At 42.4% G+C, this 27101-nt stretch overlaps 1 protein-coding gene across 2 annotated transcripts in view; it reads right to left on the bottom strand.

Annotated features, from left to right (window-relative positions):
* Positions 1–1554: 1554 nt before the first annotated feature.
* Positions 1555–27101, bottom strand: part of SYS1 (SYS1 golgi trafficking protein) — a 37861-nt gene continuing 12314 nt past the window's right edge. The window contains exon 2 of one of the 2 annotated variants that reach the window (XM_086927606.1): positions 1555–2960. In XM_086927606.1, the coding sequence (XP_086783732.1) occupies positions 2437–2960 (524 nt within the window). In that variant the 3' untranslated portion in view covers positions 1555–2436. Of the gene's footprint in view, positions 2965–27101 lie in introns of both variants that reach the window. The other variant, XM_086927607.1, reaches the window with a different exon arrangement.

Below are 27101 nucleotides of genomic sequence, written 5' to 3'. Positions count from 1 at the left end.
GACTGAGGCCCTGAGAGTCCGGTTTTGAGTCTGCCAAAACAACATGTGGCACGCCAGGGCAGCACTCTGAAGCTCAGAAAGAAGGTGCACGAGGTAATCAACCAATAAGTGCACCAGGCAGAGGTGGCAGTGTTTAGCTGCGCAGCAACATTTGTAAGGTTGCAGAGAGTAGTGGTAAGTAGTGGCCACGCCAATATTTTCTCAAGTTATGTTATGGTGGTGGGGCTGATAATGATTATAATTGTAGAGTTAAGAAGAGCTATCCTTGCAGTATTTGCCACTAAAAGCATAGTCAGTTGGTAAGTGTCAAGTGGGATGAGGCCTACTAATCCCTAGGTGATTTGTGGCAGAGGGTGGCTGGGCTGATGGCGTCAGAACACCAGAACTGTGTAATGGTTTAGGGTGATTTTCCTAATTTTTATACTTGCAAGGGGACTAGACTTCATTGCTTGATTTTGCTCACAAGAAGGTGTCACTCATAGTCGCTGAAATGTCACTCATAATTACACTGAGGTTATAAAAATGTCACACATAGCAATCTGAAACCTTGGCAGCTATAAACTGGTGCTTTGCCAGCACGCAGGTTCCAGCGGTTGAGCAGAATCTGCCGCTGTGCATTGTGAGGGGCCATTGGAGGAGTCCCAAATATCATGCTATAACTATTTTACACAGAGGCAGTCTCCGTTGTCAAGTTATGGTTCAGCCGCACTTTTCAATGAACGGCATTTTTGACTTGCTTATAACTTTTGACCTCAAGGAAAGATCTACACTAAACATAATAGCAGTATATATAGTTAGAGAAGGGTTTGCTACAATTCCTGAAAGCATTTGGCCACTTTGACCTATCACAGTTAGCGATATGAAAACAATTATCTTAGACTTCTGCTGTAATTTGGAAGTAACATCATTAATTGATTGGTAAAAATTTCAAGCACAGCATCTTCAATTCAGACCATAACAGGTTTGCTATGTGGATAGCCAACGTTACGAAAGCCTAGGTAGAAAAATAGAAAAACTCACTTCCAAAATGAGCAGAACCCCATTGCACACTTCTTTCCTTGTGCAGAACACAGTTTCTTATGGGCGTACTGTTCTGTACTTTAACCCCCCCCTAAAAAAAAAAACACTTTGCATACAATAAAATGTTAACATTAAGCATAAATAAGGAAGAACAGTTTTGGGGCTTTTAACTGTCGAAAGGCCACCAGTGCAACCAACAGCTCTAGCTAGTGACAAAGTGACCAGGGCACTTGTCCGTCCTGGACAAACTATCCAGAAACCGTTCACAGATACAAGTTGGAGAAAAATTGCAACATTCGGGTGAGAGTTCGAACATTACAGAACACAGTCATATGAAAACTACAATCACAGTAGTCTTAATTGGTGGCCGGACAGGCTGCAGTGAATGTCCCCACCAAAATAAGTGATATATCATAAGATTGTAGGCAAATAGCAAATGGCCAACTTGGGTACCTCAATTAACAAATTTAACTTCAAATGAATTTTATGCATGGAATGTAGTTTTCATCATTACAATGCGTCACCAAAACCTGCTTTGTCTAAACACCTACTTTAATGGCATTATTTCCAAAGCATTCACATTTTTTGAAAAATGTCCCAGGAGGCTTAAACAAAATAAATATATTTCCAAAAACAAGCAATTTTAAGAAAGTTGCATCTTTTGAAGGACAGAGTTACTAATTACAACAGGAAATGTGAAGCCCACGACTTCTCACTAAAAGCCCACCAAAACTTTTTCTATGGCAGAAAATGTCTCTTTACTATGAAACAAATTGGAGGTACCGCTCGGCTGTTATTACAAACAGAAATATGCATTATTTATTGTTACTTTACAAAGAGATCACAGATTATTGCACTTGGGCAAAAAGTGTCCATATCATGAACGTTTGTAGGCAGATTCATAGCTTGTTTCCAATGGCCAATTGCCTTCAATGTTCAGCATAACCAAAAACAGAGAAAATGCGACAGGAATAGAAATAAACTGTCTCTAGCTGGATTACTTTGGTGTGATCCAATACTAAGTCTATTATTTACTCTTGGTGAAGTCAAATGCATCAGCCAAAAAAACACCATTTTCCGTATCCACGCAACTTCAAGATTCTCTAAGCAGTCATACATATCAATGGTTAACCTACATATGACATGTTACCACTTTTGTATTCCAAGGGTTAATACATACGGGACGATGAAAATTGTGCTAATTTCTCAAAGTGGCCTGTTTAGCAGAGATAGGGACTCCTTTGTTGCACATGGTGATAAAGCAAATTGCAGATGGCTCTTTTGCTGGGTATAAAAATGATCTTCATTCGATAAGAGTTATTTTTAAAATAAAGCAAAAAAGACTCCAGATCAAACACAAGGTATGAGGTATTGAAAAGGAGACCGCTGTAGTGCTGGTAGAGTGTTGAGTCAAGTCTACACATTTGATTTGGGTGCCGAACTTAAAGGGATCTCATTCAGTTCTGTCCGCATGCAGAGATATTCCCCAATCACTGCCATAAGAGCAATACAGACTGTATTGACGAGCCACCATGTTAACGTAGCAGGAAAGTGAGAGTTGTAAATGCAGCATCCAAACAGGTGAAAAATGTGCATGGTTACTGTAAAGTCTAAACACTGCTTTCCCCGCCGTATAAAGTACAAAAGGCCAATTGCGCAAGTTAATGCATTGAGGATAAATGCCATGATAGACAGCCTCCCAGACAGTGAAGAGAAGCCCAAAATGTCATAGTTAAACATCTGGTCCAAGGATGGATTATTCTGTACGAGGCTGTCCACCAATGCGATCCAGAGTCCAAGAGAGCTGTAGTAAATCGCCTGCATGAGGATGATCTGGGATATGATGAGGACAGGATCCCAAATGTAACTCCTGAACTGTCCCACCATTGTCACTGCAGTTCTGAAGAGGCACTGGACTCGGAAGGGATTGTCCGCCAAGCCTTGCTTCATAGAAAGAAGAAAAACACATTAACAGAGTAAATGGTATCATTGTACTTGTGCTCAACGTAGATGAAAAGACACCCAACCCATTTGTCGACTTGAATCAACTGTGTCAAAATGTTACAAGTTATAATTACACTTTCAAAATCTTTGCGACATTGAATAAAATAAGTGAGTGGCTCAAACTATATAATGCACCCCACAAAAAAGTTAACATTCAATGATTTCTGTTAGGTTTTAATATGATTAGAAGAACTGTACATTATTAGCAACCGAGTGCTTATTTGGGATTGGCTACTAGCAAAAAGAGCAAACATATTAACTCATCGCAAGGAGTTGGAAATACATAAGACTTACTGTATTGCTAAGCTTTTCCATCGATAACTATATGTGTGTGTGTGTGTATATATATATATATATATATATATATATATATATATATATATATATATATATATATATATATTTTTTTTTAACAGAAGCAACGAGTAGAAAAACCACACGCTGGCGAGACTGTGTACCAGACAAATTAGTTTATTTGTCAACCCTCGGACGCGTTTCGCCTGTCCCGCAGGCTTGTTCACCGAAGTTTCATTACAAACATTCACCTTTTAAAGTGCAAGAGTGTTGGGTCACATGATCGGAACCAGGTTACAACAGTAGTAATGGAAGAAAGACTTCTAGTTACTCCCGTTACAGATTTAGTAAAATTACTGTTCAACAATTCATTGTTAATACACTCAGCAGCTTAAATATCACTTTTAAAGTGTTTTAAATTCATTGTCGCATTGTTAAAAAAGCCCGCATATGGAGAACAATTTTAACGAGAAGGAGGGCATTCCGACAAGGCGTGTGTATGCCGTCGGTTCAAGCGCTAATGTTATTTCCTCCTGAGTTTGCTAAAACTTTATTAACCCCAGGTAAAATTTCAAAGTGCTTACAATACTTGCACAATCTTGCTCGGACTTCAATACATCTGTCCTATTGGCTAACGCCCAAGTGGGCAAATAACCCCACAATTCGTGCAATCAATATATTACAATGCAACATATTTCAGAACTATACCTTATCTTTGCTGCCCGATATTACAGAGAATACAGCCCAAGTGGGCAGTTACATTTCAACTGGTTACCGGTGTTTGCCCAAAATACATGTGCCACACTTAAACCAAATTGTGCAATTAAAAACAACAACAACTTCATAGTAGGAGCGGGAATCATCAACCTGCCTCTCCCCATTTTCTAGAATTTGCACAGAACCCATAGATCAATTTCCTATGTCAATATAGACTCAATCACATCTTAGAGAGATCCCTCTCTAAAGATGTGTTTTTAAGTCCTCTTCCAGATTAAGGCCCCCAGGGGCCTTGGCATTGAGTTCCATGATGTACCTGGATTCCAAGCGCCTCAATTTTTGTAGGCGATCCCCGCCCCGTATGCTGTTCGGAATGGAGTCATATATATATATATATATACACACACATACATATACACACATACATACATACATACATGACATTCAGACACATGTTTGCCCACGGGACGCACACTCGACTCACAAAAGCAATTGTCCAAAATTGTTTTCAGTCATACAACTTGGGATCATTGCTTTTTTAAGGCGAGTCCAATGCGCAAACAGGTGTCCGGATGTGGATAGTAGAAGGGCTCCTCAAACCTTGGTGTGCACACGTGCCGTCAGGATCCCGGCTACGTGAGGATTAGGGTTGAAATGCATAATATATATGAGAAACAGAGAGAAAGGAGCTTTTTGGTGAATTTATAACAACCAGAGTATATAGGAAAGCAACTTTAGGTAATCCATCCTTACATGCTACCAGTGCTTAATTTGTAAAATATAAAGTCCAGGTGCTCAAATGTTTGTCAGAGGCCACACCCACGTTTCTTGGCTCCACCCACTGCCTCTATTGACTCCACCCACATACTCAACTGGCACTTCTAAAAGCCAGATGTAATACCCCCATCCAATTCTTGGGGGGTGTCCAGGCTGGATTGTGAAACAATATCTTTAATGCCCCCCACCCTGCTCACTGCCCAATTTGTGTATTATGTGTGTAATCCCTGGTTCTCGCAGGTGTGCAAACAAAACAGTTTTTTTCTGAGTTTGCACTGGTGACTCTTGAACCAGAAGCACATTGACTCAGCAGCTCAGCCTTCAAGGCTCCTACACTGAGAGTTAGAACACAGTTCGAACAGAACTTCAAATGCACCTACACCTGGGTTTCACGCAGAAAAAGGGTTACAACAGCACAACAATGGAGAAGAATGTACCTCGACAATCAGATTTTAACATACCATAAAATGTGCATTTTTACAACACACGTTCACCTTGGAGAAAGCCTCTTGGCGCCACTGGCAGGCATTGGATGTTTATTGATACCCAACTCAATGATACTGATTTCTTTTGATCTTTTTTCAGTTGTCATATAGTGAGAAGTGAACTTGTTCAAGGCCATTAGAGCTATTTACATAAGCACCAGATCACATTCCACAAAGTCTGTTTGTTTAGGCAGGGAAAAAAAGTGATTTGTCCAGAATCACAAAATGAGCCAACGCTGGACTCAAACCAGGTTCCCCAGTTCCAATCTAGGCAGCACAGGCCCTTTGGTCCAATCGCCTCAGAAAGATAAAAAAAAGTCTGAGAGGACACAGAGAGTACACGAGTTTCAAATCAGGCCCCTGCAGTGGATGCGCAAGTCCAGGGGGGGCACTGGGTGTAGCTATACCTCAACTGACTCAGAGAGAGCTGACTTTAGCTTCAATATTCTTGGAGCCCTGCAGTACCCAGAAAGGAGACCCACCGCGCTGTGTAAAACTCCCAAACAGAGGAATAATAAATACCTTGCCCCTCAGACTACCCCGTCCTAACTATTCAGCTGATGATGCAGGGGTCTGGGCCCCCTCACAGCACGGATCACCTTTAACTTCAAGTAACCCAGTTTAAACAGTTGCACTTCTTCCCCAAACAGCCATTTCTGCAGCAGCCTCTCAGCCTTACAGTGCCATTCCAGGGCGGGTGTGCTCTTATCCCAAAACACGTTTAGCCCATACTTTTAAGAAGACTTTAAACATTTTGGCATTGTGTTTTTCTCTGTACTTCCCCTACTATCAGTTTGTTGCTGGACAAGCGCACCTCAGCGCCGAAAAGCTCTGACCGGACTTGCTCCTCCAGATACAGGGAGAGCTCCCGGCTAAGCACCTGCAGTGCAGGTTCATCACGCCGAAAAAACCCACAAAATGCATAAATGATTAAACATAACATCAAAAGGCACGATCTGACATGAGGATGATGCACCTCAGAGATTGTCAGTAAGCTTACAGTCAAGATAACTAGTGCCGATTTCGCTTGACTCAGGATGCATTCCAATAATATAATTAAAAAAATAAGGCATGATGTTTATATTTTAAGCTGACAACATAATTTATTCAAACTATTACGATAACGTAGTAGCAGAAGACAGGATTTGAAACCACCGAGTAGCAACCAGCAAATTACGTCCTCAAATAAAGTGAGGCAAAGTTAAGGTTCCAGTAATCCTATGTAGGCACCGTGGCCTATACCCATTTCCTGCCTACTTTTGTCAGTCTCATTCCTTTTTAGTAGGCCCATCACCATCATCCTGCACCTCGGAGCCGGACCCGGAAAAGTCGTCCAGAGGCGCAACTAGAGCCAAATTTCGGGGGGGGCGGGGCTGAAACTTTAAGCAATAGGCAGAGTGGAGCTGCAGGGGTCTTAGAAGGTTTGAAACAACAACAAAGCCTCATTAACATGCAAATGGTCTTTTAAAGACGTGTGAAGTGCTCAGGTGCGGCAGTGTGTGTGCCCAGGAAGCGGTCTCATCCCGGGCTGCCACACATGAGGAGGGAGGGGGGTGGGGGGGGGGGGGGGGTGGAGGGGGTTTACAGCTGAAGCCCTTTGAGTCCAAGCGGGCACTCTTCACCGGGAAGAGTGACAGAATGGAAGTCAATAAATGATGTTTTTGGGACACGTTGTGCAGTCGTTGTAGATATAATTTGGCAAGCAGCAGGGCCAGACTGGGAACCAAAACCGGCCCTGGCAAAGTGCTCTGCCGCCGCCCACCCGGGGGGTTGTGGGTGCCGCCAAGCTCTTTCCCAGGGCCGGATTTTCGGCCGATTTTGTTACACGGCAGATTTTGCGGCCCTGTAACTAAAGCGGCCCCTAGGGGTCCCAAACTGCTCCCCACCCGTGCGGCGCACCGGGGGATTGCCCGGTGCCCGCTACGGCTAGTTCAGCAGTGACACTCGTGTCTAGACCCGACCCTGAGAAATAAGTGCCAGAAAGCATCGGCACAAATTAAGCACTGGCTTGTGCATAGCGGTGTATGGATGTTTAATGATTTTATGAAGCGTCTTATTACTGCTGTTCTTTTATGATTATTGTTGAATAATCAAATAGAGATATGATGATGAAGGTATTTGTCAGATTCACTACTGCAACAATATCTATTTTCTTTCTTTATTTATTTGAAGTTGTACATAGTCAGTGCTTTAAGCAGGCAGGTAGTCTCCAGTCCTGAGTACACAGGTATTCTAGATAGCGAGTACCTTCACTTTTATACTTCCATTTGACCCACTGTATATAGTGCACACCACATTCGGGTGACACCAGAGCCTTTTTTCAGGTTGACAGATGGAAAAACTCCCTATAGACACAGCGCACCTGGTTATGAATCGATATTAGATTACATTGTGCAAGTGTACATAAAGACAGCATATACACTAGCGCGAGGACACAGGTATGCAAGAGACGGGTGTAACTCATCATAAAAGTCAGGACTGTAGCCATTAGACGCAGCATAATAAAACTTGCGCTCACTGGAAGAAATGTTAAAATAACCCCATGACTGCCCCATGACTGCAGTCAGAGAGCCTGAAAATATTTCACCAGGGGGTCACATGAAAGGGAACCAAGAGTGAAGCAGCCAAGCCAGGTTTTCAGGATAACCGCTGCATGTTTCCCCTTCGGTCGGAGTTTACCAGGAGACGGATACGCCATAATCGACATTCCACTCAGGCAAGGACATTGAAAGGTTTGGCTGGCGTACACCTTCAAAATTCTAATTAGAAGCTGGATTTAGAAGACTCTGTGGACACATCTATTATCTTACAGAGCTGGATAATTTTTATAAAAAAATAAATAAATAAAAAAAGTCAAGAATCGTATCGCATGAAGTGATTACAGAAATCCAAATAGATCTCAGCAACAATTTACAAAGGGATCGTAAATTGGAAGACGTACACAATATGAACATCTAATCCTTTATTAGGATTACTTCATTAGAATTTTTCTTGAATCGCCAATATTTGCTTTTTTATATCCCCTGGATATTTGGGTTGTTTTATTGGAAGTTGCCCTGAAGAAGGTGGCCCTGAGCCGCCGAAACGCGTGTCGACCAAGTGCGGGGTCTCACATTGATCTTGGAGACCTGTATTCATGATTTTGAGATTGTTGTGAATGTGTGCAGATGTTGGTACTTTCTTTTTCTACCAGGGGGTTAATGAATTATGTATCAATTTGTAGCAACTTAATTTTGTATATATATCTTTGATATATATGCACTTTATTATGCTTTTCTCTGTTTAAACTATTTAAAAAAATGTTTTGTCTTTATAAAAATTGATAATTTCGTATTACATGAAGAACTGACAAAGGAATGTTAATTAATGCAAATTAATGGAACTTATATTTATAAACATGAAATAAACTATATATTTTTTGAAAGAATGCAAGTCATTGATGAGCCTCTGTCACCAAGATTTGATTAATTATTTGAAATACTGCTGTACTAGAATCATGTGGTAGGTAAGGGAAATTTGTTCTCTCTGTCATGTTCTACTTCCATTTGACCTACTGTATATAGTACACACCACATTCGGGTGACACCAGAGCCTTTTTTTTAGGTTGACAGATGGAAAAACTCCCTATAGACACAGCGCACCTGGTTATGAATCAATATTAGATTACATTGCGCAAGTGTACATAAAGACAGCATATACACTAGTGCGAGGACACAGGTATGCAAGAGACGGGTGTAACTCGTCATAAAAGTCAGGACTGTAGCCATTAGACGCAGCATAATAAAACTTGCGCTCACTGGAAGAAATGTTAAGATAACCCCATGACTGCAGTCAGAGAGCCTGAAAATATTTCACCAGGGGGTCACATGAAAGGGAACCAAGAGTGAAGCAGCCAAGCCAGGTTTTCAGGATAACCGCTGCATGTGAATTTGTCTCGTGTGATACGCAGAACATCTGGCATGGATCCAGCCGTCCTGGACCAACGCTGGACTCCATGACAGTTATAAGGGAGATGAAGTAATGGCGGTTGTGGTGGGCGTGCGCACATGGTTTTGCGGCTGCTTCACTTCTGGAGAAACAAAAAGCCCCACTGACATCCCGAGCGCCTAGAGACTATTGGGTAGCGAGCGCTAATCAATCAGTCAATATAACCTTCCTATCTTTAATGCAGAGGCCCAGTTGTTAATTTTAAACATCCTGGAACAATCATGAACACACATCTCCTGTAATGAAGTGTGGTAAGGTAAGGAGTACTTTATTTAGACAGTCAAGTCCACTAAAGTGGCAAGTGCAAGTGAAAGGTACACCAAGAGAAAGTCAGCAAGACAATACAGAAATGTAGCCAAGTTTATTAAAAAGTAAAAAAGTATATAATGTTAGAAAGGTGTCTTTAAAAATGTACCCTTTAATGGTTAATTGCGGCACCTTTAAAAGTGAGGGTATGATTAGCATAACATGATGGTCTAGCAATAGCGTGATCTCCTTTAATGAGTTACAGCCCACTGACTCTGGAATACATGTGGTTAGGAAAAGCATGTAATATTCTGCAAACCTCCACAGTGGCTGCCTGTCATGCAAGACACCTTTAGCCTGACCTGTGTTTTTTTTTGTTTTGTACTTACAGCACTTTGCATTCTGGAACTTTTAGTTTTGCTTTTGCCATTAAAAACATGGAGGCGCATCATCAAAAGTGCTGTTCGGTAAAAAGCCAGGACTGGAGAAAGGTGTTACAAGAAACCTGGAAGCACTTGGCAGCCAGGCCCGTATTATATTTGTATCATCATTGAAGTGGGTGTAACTCAGTCCTTCACAGCTAAAACAAAGCCAGTAGTGTCTTTATGGAGCTATCGAGCACACACCCACTGCTTTCTCAAGGTCTCACTGCCTGAAACACTTGCAGCCCACCTCTGGCACAATCCTAGAGGCAGCGCACAGAGTAAGGAAGCGCACTGACACTCAGCCTTCATTGCCACCTCCATCCTCAAGCAGCAGGCTCTGCTGGCCAACACACAATAAACGCTGCGGTGTGGGGAAGGGTGCACCTCCTCTCGCACAGACTGAGCGCCGTGAACCGTCTTTGTATCTACACAGGCCCATTGACAGCCAATCACCTGTGCTGCACTGGTACGTAATGTGTGCACTGGCTCTGCTACGTCATAGCACAAAATGATAAGACCATGGGTATGATGGCCCAGATACTCAGGCCAATGAACACACGTGCATAGTGCCTGGTAGCTATCATACGTGTAAATTGCCGGCCCCGTCGTTCTAAGGCAGCTAGACCTAAACCTCACTGAGAGAGCTCTGCCTCGGTGGCTGTGAACAGCGCGATTGCCTTCCCCGTCGCATTGTGCACTCTTCACCTACCTTCCCTGTCTGAGGCACCACTCTACTCTGCTCTTACCAATGTGCATTTCGGTCAATGGCAAGTACACAGAACTAGGCATTGCATCACATATCCTGTAAGATGGCCCACCCTACCGTGAACTCGCCGTCCCTATAACAAGGCAACACAGCGATACACTGTACTATGCACTTGAAGCATGTGGCGAACATCCCTGAGAGATGGAACAGCAGAACACTGTAGTATACGGTTGTAAATAGGATGGGGATAGATGACAGGATTTATCTAGTAGATTACATGTAATTTATTGTAGGACACAGCTGAGTACAAAACCTCGCCAGCTGACCAGACCATCAACTGACACTGGTAGAACACTCTGGTACAGATAATCAACTAGAAGCATCCTGTCATCTATCACCATCCTATTTACAACACATACACTCCCCCTTTCTATAGGACGGGCCACTGTGATTTCGACTCACCCTCTCCTTGACAGAGCTGTGTAACTCACCATTGGTACACAGCAGAGCACTGTACTCTGCACTCACATAACACGTAGCAGAGCGCAGTGTACTGTGAAGGCGCGTCCCTAAGACAGGGAGCGGCAGACACTATAGCATACACTCACGCTGTACCCTGAATTTACCCTCACATTACCAGAGCAGGGCAACTCATCATCGGTACACAGCAGAGCCCTGTGCAGCTCACCCTCAGATATATTGGGGCACTGTGCTACATAAGTGGGCAGCGTACGGGGCTCCACTGCTAGGCACCGTACCCTCACAGATGGGCACCATACCCTCACAGATTGGCACCATACCCTTTGCAGACATATGCGCTCACGGATTCCCAATGTCTGCCCTTGAACAGGCGCTGTAAACGCATCAATATTTGCGGAACGTGTTGTGCTTTAAAGCTGCGCGTCCGCACTGCCAGGCCCCGCTGCCGGATCTTTTGCTCTGCAGCTGGACACAGATCTCTGCACATAAATCCACTACCTGGCAGGGTCCAAACCCTAGAACACACTGATCCGACAGCATCCCGGTATGTGCACAATTCAGGGCCAGTTTGGCGCTTCCATGGGCCTCAGGGAGTCGAGTCAATGGGGGAGAGAGGCAAGCCAACCACAGAGATAGGCTTGCCAACCACCAGTGGGCGGCAGGTCTTTGGCAGCCGACCCTCGCTTTGTGCCTCTCCCCCAGTGAAGTAAGAAGATTGAGCAGAGGCGGGAGAAGACTCACAGCGGTGGGAACCCTACAGTCACCTCTGCGCCGCTTTGGTGCAGGGCAAGTCCTGGTTAGGCTCAAGCCAGGAGGTCACCAGTGCACTTCCGCCCTCCTGACCCAATCAATGAGGGGGAGGAGGGAAGAAAATAAAGACACAGAAGGCCGGACCCCGATCCAGGCTGGGAGCTGGTGAGCAGAGGGCTCGGAGGCAGGCGATCAGCCAAGTAGTCAGCTGCCCCAGTCCCAATGTGCCCTATACCTCGGGCGTCGCAGGCCTCAGTCGCTCACTGCCGCACTTCCAGGGGACCGCACTCCCTCCAACTCACCAGCAAGGGAACCCGGAAGTGTAACAAAACAGGTGCAGGGGCTCGTATCAGGCGGCAGCTTTACACAGCATGTTTTTTTCAGCCTGCATAACACAAACACAGCACACAAATCGTACAAATTAGAGGGGATGTTGTTTAAAGGGCAAAACTGCCTTGTTGTTTGCCTGCCTCTGCTCGTTTGTGCACTGTTTCATCTTTCTTCACGTCCGCTGCCTTCATTCATAACTATAACTTATGTAACTTTCATAGCAGCAATGGGGATTACGCACCATTAACAGGCCTGTATTTATTATAAAAAAATGTAAATGCCATTTTTCCAGTCAGGCTGATTTTCACGCTAGTTTTGGATGGCCATGTCGCGCTCGCTCGCCCTCACCGTGAGCAGAGCTTCTGTCCCAACGTCCCGCAGACTCCCGCTACTTTGAACGGCAGCATGCGTTCACGTTTTTTTTTTGCAGAGTTTTATACTTGACCCGAATAGGGTATCAGAGCGCTTTACATAGCACCAGGTACGTTACATGAGGGCACACACATTCATTTTTGGTAGGCATGGGGAGACCACGTGATTTGCCCAGAACCACAGGACGCAGTTCACTGGTTCTGGTGGTCAGTGGGGTGCGGCCGTGCGGCTATGCCGGGGCCTGCGTGCCGTGGCAAAAAGTGCAAAATCTGCGCACACGTTGCTGCCTCTGCCGCGCACACAGCTCCAACCCCCGCAGAAGACCAGCCCCCAGGCAAAGGCAAAGCCCTGCTGCCCAACTCAGTGATCCGCGGGGGGTAACAAACACAGCTCACGTTCTCTCTGTGCCAGTGTCATTTTAAATAAATCAATTAGCGGTGCACTTAATCTTAATCACCGGCAAGCTCCGGCTGAAATTAAGCCCTGCATGCTACCAGCTCACAAAAGGAGCATACCATACAGAGAATTATTGAGAGCCAAAATAATTTGCAGTATTCAAGAGGCATTCCTAGTAACTGAGAATGACATAACCAAGAGACTGAGAGCAAGGGGATATGATGAGGTGATCCTTCGACAAGCCAGAGAAACGGTCAGCACTAAATCAAGGACAGACTTGTTATTAACCCACAGCCTACTCCAAAAGCACATAGAGAAGAGAGGCCAACAGCAGAGGAAGTTAGTAAATCCACTGAGCAATGCAGGTTCATCACTACATACAGGAAAGAAAAGGAAAGAGAGAAGACCCCACGTGTTCCAGGGAACAGGGTACTGTAGACAATCAAAGTCAAAAGGGCTGTCCCTGGACTGGTTCAAAGATGATGATGATAACACTCACTAAGCTCTATTTAAATTACAATCCATTCACTGAGGGCATCACATTAGTATGTTCCTTGAATTACTGATCAGCTAAAATGTAACGTTCACAATCTTTTATTTAAAATTCAAATAAGATTGAATTTTAAATAAAAGATTGTGAACGTTACATTTTAGCTGACCAGTAATTCAAGGAACATACTAATGTGATGCCCTGAGTGAATGGATTGTAATTTGAATAGAGCTTAGTGAGTGTTATCATCATCTTCGAACCAGTCCAGGGATAGCCCTTTTGACTTTGATTGTCTACAGTACCCTGTTCCCTGGAACACGTGGGGTCTTCTCTCTTTCCTTTTCTTATATGTACAGCCGTGTGCTGGAGAGATCGTTTTTTTGAGGAAAACTTTACACTAAACCTAACAACGTGTAATCCAATTTGACAATAGATGCACTGAGGACCTTTGGCTTCAGTGAAGAGCAACTTAACAAAATTCTTAGCTCGAACAAAAATGGTAATTCGATAACTGTTATTCCCAATGGGGGGGGGGGATGGAATCAGTTGGTGAATCTAAAAAAGAAAGTAATTCGCACAGATCCATGTCGAATTTATGACACAATATGTAAGGGCCGGAACCATACCTATAGGGCTCCAAATAAGAAATGAGCCAGGGCTCTTTGTCAATAACCCAAAGTTTTTGGAGACATGGACATTCATCTCTAACCGATGCAGTAGAGATTGGATGCTTTTAATTATAGAAACAGCACAAAGCACCATCCTCATAGAAAAGAGAGAGATAGAGGAATTAGAAAAAATCCTCACCGATACAAATGCATTAGAAGAAGCCAAAAAAATGATAGATGAAATAAATCAAGACATGAATGGCTATTACGAATACTTAACCAATAGAAAAACCCAAAAGTTGAGAAAAGATATCAACAGGTTCAACCAGGAAGTAATATATCCATTCCTTAAGAAGGATTACTACACAGAGAAACCAGAACAGACTTGGGAAAGAGGACCAAGGGTTAGATTTCAAAAAAGAAGACCCAAACATATGAACTTTTCAGGGTCATCAGAGAGCAGGGGGGGGGGGGGGGGGGAAGAAGAAACACCACAAAGAGAGGAAGCAGCATATACTCACTCCAAAAGAGAATATTAGGATTTTTTAGAGCAGCGCCCACAAAGACCCCAACGGGGATTCTCAAACAGAGGAAGGGGATTATCAAACAGAGGAAGGGGTTCCTATACAAGGAAACCCATGATGAGAGAGCAGGATCAGGAATATCAGAACAACCCAGACCCTCAGGAATACAAAAGGACAAGGAACAAAGTGTATTGGAGATAGGGACAACCTCCATTATAAACCTATCTAGTAGAAGCTTGACTACACTAGAAGAAGAGGTGCTAAAGATGGGATTTAGTTTTGTCCCCACTGCAGGCATTAATAAATTCCAACTTGAAAAGGACTTAAGATTATTTTTCCGGAAAATTAGGCTTCGCAGGTTTTTTGAATACAGACCAGAAAGGGATCCCTCTACAGATTCAGGTTTGAGGGCAAAATCCACATTTACACCCAGCATAGGGATGGTAGATAAAAATATTGATATCTTTGAAAGTGTAGTGAAAATGGAAATTGGAAAACTATTAGAAAAGAAACATTACCAGGGAAATAACATCTCCAAAGGACAAAGGGAAGCATTAGAATCCCTGGCCCAAGACACCCATATAACCATCAAACCAGCTGACAAGAGGGGGGGGGGGGTCATGGTTCTGAACACTACAGACTACGACCAGAGAGTAATGTCTCTCTTGTCCAATAAACAACACTACACAAAAATATCCCAGACTAGCCTAAATGCTTTAAAAAGAGAGGTGGATACACTTTTATTAACTGCTAAAATGAACGGAGACATTAGTGAGGAAGAATTTAAGTTTTTACATAATGACAGTCCCAAAACACCAGCATTTTTATGGACTACCTTAAGTCCACAAAAGCATGGAGGATCCACCCCTAAGACCAATAGTAGCCTCCATTGACTCATTGTTAGAACAACTCAGCAAATATGCTGACAGGTTCTTGAAGCCCCTAGTTCAGAAGCAAAAATCCTATATAAAGGATACCTCTGATATGATAACCAGAGTGGAGGGAATGAAATTTGAAGGAGATAGTGAGTATATGGTGACTCTTGATGTAGAGTCACTCTACACGAACATACCCAAACAAGCCACCATAGAGGCAGTAAGGAATTTGCTGGAGGAAACCGATATTAGGGGTGCTAGCAAGGAGTTTATAGTGCAGTGTGTAACCATGGTACTTTTAAATAACATCTTCCTCTTCAAAAAGGAACTGTATATTCAGCGCAAGGGGACCAGTATGGGCGCAACTTGCGCACCGAGCCTAGCCTGCATTTATGTCAGTGTTTTTGAGGAAAGACATATCTACAATGAGATCTGTCCCTTTTACGAAAACATCCGTAATTGGGTGAGATTTATAGATGATATTTTCTTCATCTGGGCTGGAACAGAAGACTTACTCAAAGAATATTTATCCTGGATAAACTTAGGGGATGACTATCTAAAATTCACAGCTGTATACAGTAACCAAAAGGTAGATTTCTTAGACATTAGCATAAAAATTGAAAAGAATCAGTTAATGGTAGAACTCTTTAAAAAAAAGACGGACAGAAACACAGTACTGCACTACAAAAGCTACCACCCTAAAAGCCAGAAGGACAACATACCCTTCGGAGAATTTCTCCGATTGAGAAGAAACTGTACATCGTTAGAAGATTTCTAAAAACATGCTGAAGTAATTAAACAAAAATTTAGAGAGAGGGGCTATCCCAAAAAATTAATAAATCACTCCCTTAAAATGGCACGTTACTATAATAGAGACAGCCTATTTGAAAAGAAAGAAAAAGATTTGACCATGGACAAAATTGTCATGGTAAGTCAATTCTCAGGGATAGCCAACCAGATAGATAATGTGATAAATCACAACTGGAAGATTTTAAATGATGGATGTGAGATTAATCTTCCCAAACCACTGTATGCTTATAGAAAAAATAAAAACTTACGGTCGACATTAGTCCATACATATCGAGATGATTTGGTGGAAACACAAAGAACCCTGACAGGCAAAATAGCGGTAGGGAACAACAAATGCGGAATGTGTAGTATCTGTGACCTATGTCTGGTTACTAAGGAAGTCTGTTTGAATTCGGTTAAACACACCATCCACACACTAAATAACTGTAGGAGCAAAAACCTAGTACATCTGATTCTATGTCCCTGTGGCCAAGGATACGTAGGAGAGACTGGTAGGGAGGTCAGAGTGAGGATAGGGGAACATAGATCTGCCATTAGGACAAATAAAGAAAATGCCCCCTTAGTAAGCCACTGGAGAGAAAAAAAACATATAGAAACAGATATAAGATGGGTGGTATTAGAGAAAATTAAGGAACAAACAAACAAAGATGGGCAACAGTAAAAAAAAAGAAGGAAACAACAGGAACAATGTTTCATGATAAAGTTCAACACCATTAAATGTGGGTTGAACACGAGGGAAGACTGGGATGTGTTAATATGAGAATAGAACTACATGCAACCCAGTGAGACCCTGAACAGAACTATATGCAACTTAGTGAGACCAAGAATAGAATAATAAATGTATCTTATTTGTGATATTTTTATATGGTACGCCAGTTAATACAGATATATAAATATAGAAAGAAACAGGATAACCAATTTACTATGCTATGGCAGCTAAAATATACATGAAGTAGAGATAGTTGAGTATAGTACTGTCCCAGGATGGCTAAAACAAACTAAAGAATAGGGAATGACAGTGTATGAACGTTATCGCAGCCATAAGAAAACAGCGCACGCTCAGTTCATTTAGAATAGAATAATAAATGTAGCTCATTTGACATATTATGCTATGGCAGTCATATATATATATATATATATATATATATATATATATATTAAACAGGAGAATCAATTTACTTTACTTAAAATGCTATGGCATCCAAAATATTTATTAAGTAGAGATAAATAATCATAGTACTGTCCCAAGATGGCTAAAACAGACTAAAAAATAGGGTATGACAGCCCATGGACGTTAGTGCAACTATGAGAAAATAGCGCATGCATAGTACAACGGCGTAAATAGTGACAAAAGCAGAATGCATGCGCGGAAATATAACGTATCTTAAATAAATTAGTACAAATAGAGAAGTTGCGGGGTCTCTGCTATGGATATATAAAGCTAATAAAAATAGTTAATGCCATGTAAGATCTTGCCCCATAGGCTTGTAGTGCACTCATACGCGCCTCGGGACTTGATGACCGGGAATAGTAACAGAGCGTTTAAGTGTTTCAGAATGCCACGCTAAGATGGCCGCCATGGGTAACAGTCAAATATCAATAAATGGCGCATGCGCGGCAAGGCGGCGTAGGTCGGACAGCTGACATCAATTAAATCAAACTATCGGAAATAAAAGAAGGAAAGGGTTGTCCGCTTGCAAACGACAAGAACAAGAGATGGTACCCGAGTTCATGACGCCGGCAAGGAGGAATTAGGTGAGCCATGGGGACCAAATCTGCGTTAAAGGGAAAACTTCGTTCGATAAAGACGTTGAGGGGTAGACTCCTATATTTATAGATAAATAAAAGTAAGTTAGACCAGGGGACAAAGTATAGCGAATCATTAGAGGTCGCATTTACGCGAGTAATGCCGCAAGTCTCTTACAATGGGCACGTAAGAAACGGAGTGCCGTAATGAGTGAACAGTACAAGAGGGTGGTACGTTAGGCGGCAATACCCCCTATTATAGTGGATACAAGAGGGCGTCATATTAAAGTCCCGATAGATGTCAATATGAAGGGACTGCAGCGAAAAGAAAAATTCGAATCTGGCGCAGCAAAGTAGAATTTTAAGCCCCACGAGATTCCTTTTAATATGTAGTAGAGTGGCAATAGGGAACCAAGTATAGGACTATTAACCAAAGGGACCCGGCAGAGATAAGTAACAAGCGATCGCTTGTAACACTCAGGATTTAAGGATGTAGGGGAGCCCCGACTAGAACATAGAAAGTCAAAAAAATCTTAATAAACTTAGATGAGAAACTCCACGAATAGGTTGACAGTGGAATTAATAGACCTCATTTCCTCCTACAGAACATATCCAGTTCCATTTCCTATACTAGTGACGCATCGGACAGTCTACACCGGAAGTAAAATCTCGGGGAACAAAATACTCCCACAAATATAAGGTATGACGCACAAAGGGGAAGTAGTGAAGAGAGCAGTTAGATCCACCATATTGATAAGATGAGATCATAATAAGTCATCCTAAAAATTCTTCCAATATAGATCCTTAAAGAAAATAGAATACTGCGACGATCCATGAGCTAAGTGAAAGCCAGAAAAACACATGGAAACAATAGGACGAGAAACAATAGAAAAAGGTAATTATTTTATAATAACCAAGCAAAAAGGAAGTAATGAAAATACAACAATAGTTATATAAAATCTTCTGGGTGTCTGTCACATCTTTTTCAGACCCAATAACCAGGCTCCAATCCGGGTAATAACCGTCTATCACGGAACCTGATTAATAAGGAAGGTCTGCCTATGGTTGCATAAAGCATTATGAACATCCTATGCCAATCCTAAAGGTTAGTTTAGAAGTATATACTGGTATGAGTGATACACCCTTATGGTTGACCAACTAAAATGTAACAGAGGGTATTTATGACATACAAGATCGATGTCAACTGTACAATGTAAAGACATACATAAATAGCAGATGTGTACATCACAAGAGATATAAGATCGATGTTAACCGGACAATGTAAAGATATACATAAATAGCAGATGTGTACATCACAAGAGATATAAGATCGATGTTAACCGGACAATGTAAAGATATACATAAAGATTATAGGTGTACACCACAAGATTGCACCCTGGCCATACGAAGCATTAAGGGTGGGAGGGGAGAATCATTCCCATTATCCGTATAATGTCTAGTGCATTGTAATGGTCTGAGCATGTATTGACTGATATCTTTCTAATACACAGAAGGATACCGGTTACAAGAACATGATGACCCTTTTTGAAATTAATCTGTCCTGAAGAAGGTGTGACCACATCCACGGCCTTAAACACCGATACGCGTTGACGCCCAGTACACCATAGAATCCAAATAAAGTCTAAGGGACTGCAGCTATACCCCAATCTAGGACACTGGAAGTCACATGTGATTGTTATTAAGACTATTGGATCTGATTAATTTGTAGCAAACATCGTCCGCTTCATGGAGTATAAGGTTTTTTTTTACTTTCTCTTTTTTATTCTTGTTTATGTGAATATGCACGATTTGATTACACTTGACAATTAGGCTATAGGACTTGTGTTTTTCTACGTACATAGATACATGTTTTATTAACCTGATTTATCAACTTGCTGTACTATTGATTGTTTGATAGGATTTGTGTTTTTTTATGTATACAGATACATGTTATATTAACTTGACACATTATTGTTTTATTATATTTTACTCTATCATGAGATCTCTTAATGTGAATTGTTTTCCGAGAAATACTTTCCCTGAAATGTTAAAAAAATTTGGTGTGTCTCCGACTGGAAGGAGAATCTTATTTGAATTTTAAATAAAAGATTGTGAACGTTACATTTTAGCTGACCAGTAATTCAAGGAACATACTACTGTGATGCCCTGAGTGAATGGATTGTAATTTGAATAGAGCTTAGTGAGTGTTATCATCTTCGAACCAGTCCAGGGATAGCCCTTTTGACTTTGATCATCACTACATACAGTACAGCACATAATCAGATAAGGAAAATTCTGCACAGACACTGACACTTAAACAAGATCCTACAATAGGGATGGAAATGGAGGATATACCTGCCATAACCTAGGAGAACAAGTCTAAGACAGTATAGTTAAATACTCACATTCCTGAAAGAGTCACTTGACTTAAACCTGTGAAAGTATTCGAAAAATGCAGCAAGTGCAAGGCGTGTACACAGGGTATGAATGCCACAATACTTTACACACAGATTTAGGAGAAAAACATAACTATAAACAAAAACCTTAATTGCAAATCTGAATTTGTGGTATATGTACTACTCTGCCCTAGTGACAAAAAGTATGTAGGCAGCACTATATTGCAAGTGCATAAGAGAGTCCTACAGCACCTTCGGGCGATTAAGAACGTAGATGAGTCCTATCCTATGGCAAGGCATTTTAAACAACATCATGATTGTAATTCAAAACTTCTGTAGTATATAGTGATCGATCAGATCAAGAAATGACCCAGAGGGGGTGATAGAGAGAGCACTCAGGAAGTTGGAGTGCAGATATATTCTCAGATTGAATACAAGACAACCTGTTGGCCGAAATGTTGACGAAAAGATGTATACCTACATGTAACAATAGTAATAACTCAACCTTCCTCTGCAACTATTTTAATTTTTTTTCAACTTTTGCAGTTACAAGTAGAGAGTGGAAATATGTACATAGGGGAGTATGAGCTAACATTATGTTTGGACTTATACATTTCTTTGTATTTTTAATTTTTCAGGCCCTGGTCAGAGGTGAATGTCTCATTGGAGTGTGGATTTCCAGTTCATCGAGTGTGACGCAAAGAGCGGAGATATCGTTTCTTTTCCTTTATATTTTTCTATATGATCAGTTTTGCTTTCCCTGATTTAGTCAAGGCATTAAGAAGAGTATAATGTGTATAGTTTAATTTTAGGCTATAGTACAACTTGCATAACATGTTCATTTTGACGGAGGGGCAGAATTGAACTGCAACTGAATATTATTAGACCCAATGGGGTAGGATTGTCATTATTTTGTAGCCACACAGTATTAAATATAGCCAAAGACTTAAATGGGTTTGGTAAGACTACCCAATAGGGCATGAGATGTGAGAGAAGGCTTCAGTATTTATATTAATTGCCTTTTTTTGCACTCAATATCAAATGTATGATTATTAATTGCAATTGAATGTGATGCAATAAATTGTTATTATTTTATATTAAGATGCAATTTTTCACACTCATTGGGACAATTTTGACGCGCTTTCAGACCTAAAAAACATGTTATAACATGGCCGCCATTGTGTGCATAGAATTGATGAGATGCGCGCATATCCCTCTTCTATATCTAGTTATGTCTGCTTGAATAAATAATGCCCGGTAACTGGGAGTTAGCCTTGTGACAAAGGCTTCGCGCCGGAACGCGTAGACACTCTGTTATCGAATTGTTTTCTTGATGGAATAAACCACATTTTGATTCAAGCAAGCCCTGTGGAGTCTCGTTGCTTCCTGTCATGTACTCTGGGACGGAAGTGAGAGAGTGAGTGAGTGAGTGTTATATATATTTTTTTTGTGAATTAATATTGTGTAATACAAAAACTAATATACTTATCCACAATCTCCGGAGATAGTTGCAAATCTCACAGCAGAGTAAAAATTGCCTCATTCCTTATATGGGCTTTGTTTTGAAGGTGCAAAAAATAGAAACCACTGTTAAAAAACCCACCATTCCCTGAAATGGTACTCCACAAAACAGTATATGCTAGCAACCTTTTTTGTAGAGGACGGAAGCTACTTTTAACACTTTGAAAAGCCTCAATATTCAAAGCACAGCCTGACCATCGGGCCTTATCATCTTGAGAATAACGAGAACAAGTAATTGGCCAACACCATTAAATAAAGCAAATACCTAGTAGTGGAAAAAACCAATAGGTTTCAAGATGGGATGTTGAATACATCAAGGTGTGTAGGGGGATTATGAGAATTCCATCCTCACACGCAATGCATTTTTCCTGCAAACCAAAGTTAGAACTTCATGGGCACATTTGCTATTTCTCTAGTCACCACCCATGAGGAATATGGACTGTAGTTTATGGGGCTTGCAGTGAACCTGCTTTACTGCAAGGTGTTTGACAAGTTCCCTAGAGGTATCATATTAGCAGTAAGGTCTGTGAGAGTGGAGAGAGACAACAAATCTGCCAAAGCAAGGAGAATGTAGGATGGGGCAGGTTCTCATTCATCATTCATCATTTCTCTGATCTCAAGCTAGGCAGAAATTTAGAAGTGACTCCACTTCAGTAGGTCCTTGTTAGGGCACTGCATCTAGAAATTAACCTCACACCCTTTGCAAAACAAGTCTGGAGGTGTGAGTTAAGAGAACGATTTGAGACCCTTGCAGGAAGTTTTGCTCTTCCATTTGTTGTCAATGGATGCCTTGTCCATAGTAGGGTGCCCTGCCTACATGCATTCAGGTGTCTCCAACCATTCGATAAAAAGCTACCAGTAGCTCACAGACACATTCAGGGTAACTCACAGCCTTGAGTTCCTTATAAATAAGCACTGGGTCACATTTTCCTTTTAAATATAAAGGATGTCTGTGTTTATTTTACATTATTATCTTCAGGCTGCAGATAGCAGGGCCTGATAATGAGCAGTACTGCAGTCAGATTTATGACCCAGGGCATAAATGTGAATAACTGATGCACTGAGGTATTTAAATACTAAATAAAAGTCCTTGTCGAATCAATATTGGAGTGTAAGAAGAAAATGATGTTTCTGGATGCTTTTAAATGAGATGAATCTAAAATGAAGAGTTATCTGAATCATTAAGGTAACTCTTCATTTTAATTTTCTGCAATTCTAAATTGTCCCATTTACAAACAGCAGGCCTCTTGCTCCCAGTGGCCAGTAGACATGGTTTTATATTTATAACAGGCAAATACAGTCATTTTCTTTTTTTTAAGGGAGAAATTTAAAGTGAAGGAAAATATTTCTATGAAATATTAAGTCAATCTTTTTCTACAATTCCAATTAAGCCAATTACGTCTTAATATTTTATGAAGCATATTTCTTCATGTTAAGTTCCTCCCATTTAAACAAATGGCTGTATTTTTCTGTTATAAATATGACACCGTGTATACAGACCAATGGGTAAAACATGCCGATTTGTAAATGTGACACTTTGAAATGGGAGAAAATGTAAATAATGTGTTTTATTGAATCCATTTAAACATAAAGTTAACTCTTCAGTTTCATTTTCTTCCATGTGTCGCGTTCATACACAGCAGGCATCTTGCTCTCAGTGGCTGGGAGACAGGGTGTCATATTTATAAGTGAAAAATACAGCCATTCTTTAAGTGGGAGAAATCTAAAGTACAGAAAAAGTTCCATATTCTGAACATTTCTGCAGAATATTTGTATGCACTTTAGGTTTCTCCCACTACTACCAAATGGTTGTACGTTTGTGCTATACACGTAAAAGTGCTACATATGGCGAAATGTATGTCCTGTGAGACAGGTACATACGACACAGGCTTTCATTAACCCATACACGTATATCCCATTTATAGGCACACATGGTCATACATCCTCACAGACCAAGTTCTCACTGACACACGGCAGCCCTGTCACAGTGCACCTGGTCAAAGAATTTTGTTCAAACCATATTATCTGGCTCTATCAACGTTAAGTAATAAAGCTGGGGGTGGGGTTGTCTGGCAATACTGCTCAAGAAGCTTCTCCTTCAGTAGCTCGCAATGATATTCACTGATCTAAAGGAGCTCTCACTAAAGAAAAGGTTGGAAACCCTTGGTTTAGAGGGTTACAAAGAGTATCATTCCCAACTCAAATGCTAGAGACTAGGGGGGCATATTACATTGCTTGGAGATATCTAGGGAAAAATCTTAGCAAAACAACCAAAAAGCTGAACTCAGTATTCCTAAAGACTCATGGACACCTTTGCAGGTGATGTGACATGGTGATCAAGAACTTTTGCGTACCTTCCACAAAAGCATACTAAAGAGCTCACCCTTATGTTTTCTCAGGTCTGAAGTCCAGCCGTGTTTGTTTCAGTAATAGGACAATTTAGAGGAATTGCTGGTATCACTCTAGGAAGAACTACTTTGTAGCAGGGCTGCTGATCAGTAAAGTATGTTCAGCGTTCCACAGAAACGAACTTGAAAAAAATTGAAATGCCAGAAACTCTAGCAGATATCTGCCCAAGCAATTCAGGTCGTTTGGCTGAAATTCATTTGTATGGATCATCAGATACGTCCACCCAGAGGATAACAGCCCTTTCATCAAACTGGAAAACATGTTCTTGTGGAATTGTTCAGATGAAAGACAATTCAACTTTTAAGAGTCATTGCAGCAGACTTACAGAAAGGCCTCTCAAGATTATTTGGCTTTAGTGGCCAATGTACAAAGAATTTTTCCTCAGTGGTGCTCAGAAGAAGCACTTTCGCAATCTAAATTCCCAGTCCGGATGCACAGCATCAGTGACTGATCGAATTTTACATTCTGAAATTGTACCCACAAATGTAGCAATGCACCAGTCTGACGGAAAAGCTAAATTAATAAAAACAAAAAACGAAGGACTTAATGTTTCAATTAATCTAATGAGGCTAATAGAATTGTACCTGTTAACAGCAACCCGATACACTTCTGGATATTTTTGATATGAATCAAAGTCCTTTAACAACAGTGAGCGCTACAAAGCCTAAGAAAATCCTTAGTACGAAGACCAAAGAAACCGGAGATTTTCCAACAAGTTAGATCAGACATGCCAAAAGAAAGTAGAAGAGACATTATGCTTCAGAGGCCAAGAATACCTGTAATGCACTAAGTACCGTGTTAAAAAGGCAAAACACAGTATTTCAAACATATTAAGTGTGAGCATAATCTTTACAGAATGTCATTGTGCGTCCTAGCAGAATTACTATAAGAAATTGTTTTCTGACATCAAAATGAAAGAAATAACCCTCTACTAGCAGTTTGGACCAGGCGGCAGGGTATGCTCAGATGTGAGTCCCTTGCTTACTTTGCCACTGGATTCAAGCAAGCCGGGCTGAAGACGGCTGGAATGCCAGAAACTGGTCCTCAGAAGCTTGTTTCCGGTCCAGGGAAGACATGGCTTGGCAGTTCGGGCTGGACTGTTCCCATGAGGCACAGGGTCAGACTGATTTGCATATAGCCATGTCTGAACTGGGGTGGCAGAGTGGGCTAAAGAACGGTGATGGATTAAACCCAGATCTTTTACTGGGTGTGAATGTTTGATTGTTTCAGATGCTCCGTCCATCACCACCCCCTTTTGTACCGCTTTTGGCCTCCATAAGTGTGGCAGGGTATGCTCAGACGTGAGTCCCTTGCTCACTTTGCCACTGGATTCAAGCAAGCCGGGCTGAAGACGGCTGGAATGCCAGAAACCGGTCCTCTGAAGCTTGTTTCCGGTCCAGGGAAGACATGGCTTGGCAGTTCGGGCTGGACTGTTCCCATGAGGCACAGGGTCAGACTGATTTGCATGTAGCCATGTCTGAACTAGGGTGGCAGAGTGGGCTAAAGAACGGTGATGGATTAAACCCAGATCTTTTGATTGGGTGCGAGTGTTTGATTGATTCAGATGCTCCGTCCATCACCACCCCCTTTTGTACAGCTTTAACAAAAACAGAGGGATGAACAATTAACAAACAATATCCTTGTTTACATATGTGGGCAATCTGTTGGAAAAGGTGTATGATACAATTACAGCCCTTTTTGGAGAAGGATCCTCTTTTTGAAATGCCCCAGATAAGTTTCAGAGCAGGCCACAGCACAGTCTTGTGCCATCGGTACTGGATGGTACTTGGAAACTGGATGATGGCGGTTGTGTCCGAGTTATGATTTCAATAGGCTTCTGGCCTGGTCGCCCCCCTGCTCCTCTCCGCGCCTGCCACTGCAGCCCTGACTACCTGCTGACAGAGTTCCTTCGCCGACGCCGCCAGCAGCGCCCCAGCCGCCGCTGGGCCGCCCGCTCTGCCGGTCCTGTTCCCGCGCCTCCTGCCTGCGGCCCCGCCACACGATTGGTTAACCCCTTCCCGCCTCCCAGCGGACCCGCCCTCCCTGCTCCCCTCTTATGACGCCCCCTCAGCGGACGCGCGCAGCGGGAGCACCGATTGAGCGCCAAAGGTGCGCCAAAGGTAAACCCGTCTGCGCCCTTCCGTGCCTGGACCGCGCCCAGTGCCAGGACCCCTGGCCCCCGCAGTTCCCAGCCCACCCGCCGGACGTCCGACGCAGCCACCCTCATCGCACTCAACGACGGACGAGTCCCGGGATGCTACCGTGCCACCCCGAGACGCTCCCACGGACCCTTCTGCTGTACCGCCTGCATCCGGACCTGCCTCGCACCAGCACCCGCCAAGACGAACACCAGCAGCAACCACCTCAAGTGCATCCTGCTCAACACCCGCTCAGTCCACAGACACGCCATCGAACTCTGGAACCTCATCGACACCACTGCTCCGGACGTTGCCTTCCTCACGGAGACCTGGATGAACGCCTCCTCAGCACCCGACATTGCCATCGCCATCCCAGAGGGCTACAAGATCACCCGGAGGGACCGCACCGCCAACCAGATAGGAGGAGGCATCGCCATCATCCACAGGGACACCATCCGCATCACGACCTACACCGACGACATCCTGACTACCGCCGAACACCTACACTTCCAGATCCACACCGACCCGAAGACCACCCTCAGAGGCACCCTGATCTACCTACCCCCGGGACCACGCAACCAATTCAGCGAGGACA

This window comes from Lissotriton vulgaris, chromosome 6, assembly GCF_964263255.1.
Source record: "Lissotriton vulgaris chromosome 6, aLisVul1.2, whole genome shotgun sequence".
Lineage (NCBI taxonomy): Eukaryota > Metazoa > Chordata > Amphibia > Caudata > Salamandridae > Lissotriton > Lissotriton vulgaris.
Note: the sequence above shows the minus strand (reverse complement) of the source record. Positions and strands in the feature narration are given on the sequence as shown.